The sequence below is a fragment of the Penaeus monodon genome, chromosome 7 (assembly GCF_015228065.2).
Source record: "Penaeus monodon isolate SGIC_2016 chromosome 7, NSTDA_Pmon_1, whole genome shotgun sequence".
Lineage (NCBI taxonomy): Eukaryota > Metazoa > Arthropoda > Malacostraca > Decapoda > Penaeidae > Penaeus > Penaeus monodon.
In genome coordinates, this window is record NC_051392.1 from 8,232,485 (window position 1) to 8,237,508 (window position 5,024).

A 5,024-nucleotide genomic window follows, 5' to 3' on the forward strand; every position below is an offset into this window, starting at 1 on the left:
TGTGTAGCACTGACTACGACCCCGTTTGTGGCTCCGACGGCGTTACGTACTCCAACCTCTGTAACTTGGAGGTGGCCGATTGTCTCAGCGATGAGGATATCACGCTGGTAAGTCTTGGGGGGAAGTTTTAAGCATAAGAAGCGGGAGATTTTTTTTTTTTTTTTTTTTTTTTGAGGGGGGGGGTGAAGAGCGAGTACCAGAGTTTTGGAAAATGAGATTCGAAATTGGTGAGCATAAGGTAAATTGGATTTTTTTTCTTTCTTTTTCTTTTTTTTTATGCTTGTTGGCTAGTACTGGGTATTTTTTTTTTACTATATGTAACGGAGGCATAACACGTTTCATCAACGGCAAGTCTTAGCAACAATGAATTCAAGATCCGAGTTTTTAACGGTGAGTCATAGTATAGTTTACTATAATATAAAAAAAGGTATGAATGAGAATGAAAATTTTCACAACGCATGAAAATGTACATGAGATGTTTATTTTACTTTCCTTATCGATTAATTTTGGCGAAATTCTGATATCACAATGCCACTGACATATATACATTTGGGAGTCATTCATTCTGGCTGATAACATCTCCACATGTAAATATTAGAGACAGGTAAATGAATTAGGAAAACTAATTGCCATTGGAGAGTAAAGGAATGTACCTTTGCTTCAGATAAAGTTGTAGAATAATTCACCTGACAGGATATCTAGCTTTGCACTATATTCCCTATAAGAATTCTGCGTTGTATCGGCACCCAGGCATACCCCGGTGAGTGCAAGGTGACCCCGGGAGACTGTAACCTTGGATGCCCCGGGAACTATGACCCTGTGTGTGGGTCAGACGGGATCACGTATCCCAACTTGTGTGTCCTAGAGGCAGTCGACTGTCTCAGTGATGAAGCTATTACGTTGGTGAGTCTTCAGAGTTTTTTTTGCAACGTTGAAGATTGCATGATATACGATCAAATATTACGCTAGTAAGTCTTACAAAGAAGGGTACCAAGGTCTTTCAAAGTATACGATGGCGTAACGGAAAGTCTTCGTAACAGAGTGACTAAACAACGGCAAGGCTAAACAGTGTCTGGCATTAGTATCAGGAAATCGGTAAGTCTTGGAAAATCAGGTGACAGGTATTGAAAACAAGGAAAATAGGAAACGTAATCTGTAAAACTGCTTGTAATACTGTTCTCTCTCTCTCTCTCTCTCTCTCTCTCTCTCTCTCTCTCTCTCTCTCTCTCTCTCTCTCTCTCTCTCTCTCTCTCTCTCTCTCTCCCTCTCTCTCTCTCTCTGTACTACTAACGATAAAAGTGTTTGATTTGAAATAACATAAGCTTTCTTTTGCAATGTAATGAATATACATAGATACAATGCGTTATTTATAAACTTTGTCCTTGCGATAATCTGACGAGTGTAGTTTTTTTTATTTTTCATATATTTATTCAGTCATTTATTTACCCATTTACTTATTTATTCATTCGTTTATTTATTCTAGGCTTACGAAGGCGAGTGTAAAGAGGTGAAGAAGGGAGACTGTGACTTCCCTTGCCCTGATAACTACGACCCCGTGTGCGGTTCCAACGGCGTCACTTACTCCAACTTGTGCGAGCTGGAACGAGCCAATTGCCAGAGTGACCAGGAAATCACTGTGGTATGTAGAAGCGGCCTCTTTTGATAGTGAAGAGGATGATTATGGCAATGATGGCAATGTATACTGTGTATATCATACATACTTTCATATATATATACACATATGTATGTATATCTATGTATATATGTATGTGTATATATATCCATATAGATATATATTTACATATATATATATAAACATGTGTATTTATAAATATATTATATATATACATATATTCATATATATGTTGATATATATAAATAGATATATATGTATATATTTATATATCACATATATACATATCTATACATATAATCATATGTATATGTATACTGTATTTAAGCATGTGTGTGTGTGTATTTGTGTATGTGTGTGTACATACACACACAGACACACACATATATATATCTTTATATATTTGTACTCAAATATACTTAATATAATTTTATATTTACATAAATATGCATATATCAATATAAATATATATGTACATATATATCTATATACAGTATGTATATATATACACTGTGTATATATGCACATATATATATGCATGTATGTACACACACACATGTATGTGTACATGTATGCATTCATACATATAAGCACACACACACACACACACACACACACACACACACACACACACACACACATACATATATTTAGTGTATATGTGTGTGTGTGTGTGTGTGTGCGTAAGTACATATATATGTGTATATGTGTTATATATATATATATATATATATATATATATATATATACATTAGCAAAACAAAACAAATGAAAATGCTATATATAACCAAAACAAACTACATTCTCTCTTCAAACTCAGGCTTACGATGGCGAGTGCAAGGGCTGTGACTTCCCTTGCCCTGATAACTACGACCCCGTGTGCGGTTCCAACGGCGTCACTTACTCCAACTTGTGCGAGCTGGAACGAGCCAATTGCCAGAGTGACCAGGAAATCACTGTGGTATGTAGAAGTGGCCTCTTTTGATGGTGATGAGGATGATTATGGTAATGGTGGTAATGTATACAGTGTATACATACATTCATATATACATACATACATATATATGCATATGCATGTATATATTTATACATATATATATATATATATATATATATATATATATATATATATATATATATATATGTACAGCATGTATGCAATGTATATATACATATATAAATGTATATATGTATATGTATAAATAAATAAATATAAATATATGTATACACATATATACTCGTATGCATATGTATGTTCATTCTTGTGCTGTACAACGTGTAGGTACTTCAATGTAAATCCAGGTTCTGTTTGTAGGCTAATCTACTGAGAGATATACTTGGGCCGCTCGGTCACTCGGCGACAGCTCGAGGCGATCTGTTCCGACCATCGGTGTGGCGTCATTAGGGTGTACATATTTTCCAAGTGCATGTGATCATGTTTACGTATAAATGGAATCAAGAAGGCATGGATGAATAATAGGGAACTGAAGGGTATTACTGCACATAAACGTAAATACTGGAAAACATGTAGTTAAAAACGCGCCACATGTGATATAGTAATACCTTCACATATGATCTGTTCACGTATCCAAATTGTATCGCGCGTGCGTATGTGTGATACATATGCATGATACAGTGTATATATGTATATATATATGTATATATATATATGTATGTCATATATATAACATATATATACATATATATAACATATATGCACATATGTTGCAAGTGATATTGCATAGATGTTCAACTTTCTATTGACGCATGTGTAATCTATGTGCAATGTTGCAAACTTAAATCTTCAGCATGGCCAACCAACGTAACGTCAAATTCACCACGATTAAAAGAAAAAAAAACACTCATACTAAAAAAATCACATTCTATTTAGACTCCATTTATCTATTCACTTATTCGACGATCTCTTTATATATTCATTCGTTTCCTTACTCGTTTGTTCATTCACTTATCTATTCTAGGCCTACGACGGCGAGTGCAAAGAGTTGAAGAAGGGAGACTGTGATTTCGGTTGCCCTGATAACTACGACCCCGTGTGCGGTTCCAACGGCGTCACTTACTCCAACTTGTGCGATCTGGAACGAGCCAATTGCCAGAGTGACCAGGAAATCACTGTGGTATGTAGAAGCGGCCTCTTTTGATGGTGATGAGGATGATTATGGTAATGGTGGTAATGTATACACACACACACACACACACACACACACACACACACACACACACACACACATATATATATATATATATATATATATATATATATATATATATATATACACATATGTATGCACGTCTATGTGCATACATCCTTCGCCACTAAACTCGATCTTACGCTTTCTTTCCCCTTATACCATCGACAGCCCCAAATATCTTGATATTGTCGCTCAGTCTTTCTCGGTTTGCCTCTTCCTTGTTTCCTATCACCATCCCTGTCAGCAAGTTTTTCTCAATACTTTTACTTCTCATTTTCATGGCCAATAAACTTTAATTTCTCTTGTTCAAGATGTCCAACAGTCGGTCTTTACAATTTATTTTCTCAGCACTTCATCATTCGTTTTTTTTCTCGTCCAGCTAATACGCAGTACTCGTCTGTAACACCACATTCAAAACTATTGATCTTTTCTTTTCTATCTACTTTAACACCCAACACTCAGAACCATATGATGCAATTGGGAAAACTAATGAGTTCAATAAACCCCAGCTTTGTCCGTAAGGTAAGCTTCGGTCTTTCCCGATGTTATGAGAGCAACTGTGGCGCTTTGGGAATGGTAATTCTTCTTTTTATCTCCGGTGAATCATCATATGTATTAGTTAAAACAGCTCCAAGAAAGTGAACCTTTCACATTTTCCACAATCATTCCATTTATTGTAACATGTTCATCATTTTTCATTGCCCGGGTTTTCTTTGAATCTTCTGATCTTGTTTCTGGCATTAAGAAAATAAACCAGCCTTTTTGCTTGCTTCTCTAACTTTAAACTAGTAGTTGTTGTAGTTCAGTGATACTGCTGGCAATCAAAACTATATCATCGGCGTACCCGATTTTATATTTTGTATCCTCCAACACCACAGTTCCTTCAAATTCTCTAGAGCACCTCTCAAATTGTTTCAGAATATATATTAAAAAGGTGCGGGGACAGAATGCAACCTGCGTACTCCTTGTTTTACTTCGAACCATTCTGTTAACCATAAGTGGTTCTTACAGCTGCTTGTTGTTGGTCATACAAGGCTTTATTAATTGGATGATGTGTTTTTGGGAAAATTCATATCATACATGTTATTCCAGAGGAATCGTGATCACAGTATCAAAAACTTTCACATAACGAGAAACACAGGTATATTTCCGTTTTTTGAAAATTTTTTCTGTTTTATCCC

General features: G+C 35.5%; 1 protein-coding gene across 5 annotated transcripts in view; it reads left to right on the plus strand.

Moving 5' to 3' along the window:
* The window catches only part of LOC119575038 (serine protease inhibitor dipetalogastin-like), a 33,726-nt gene that overhangs the window by 1,893 nt on the left and 26,809 nt on the right, over positions 1–5,024 (plus strand). For 2 of the 5 annotated variants that reach the window (XM_037922387.1, XM_037922390.1), the window contains exons 3-7: positions 1–107; positions 751–903; positions 1,484–1,639; positions 2,454–2,594; positions 3,613–3,768. The exon at positions 1–107 is cut by the window's left edge and continues 46 nt beyond it. In XM_037922387.1, the coding sequence (XP_037778315.1) occupies positions 1–107; positions 751–903; positions 1,484–1,639; positions 2,454–2,594; positions 3,613–3,768 (713 nt within the window). The remainder of the gene's footprint in view (positions 108–750; positions 904–1,483; positions 1,640–2,453; positions 2,595–3,612; positions 3,769–5,024) is intronic. The other 3 variants (XM_037922391.1, XM_037922388.1, XM_037922389.1) reach the window with 3 other exon arrangements.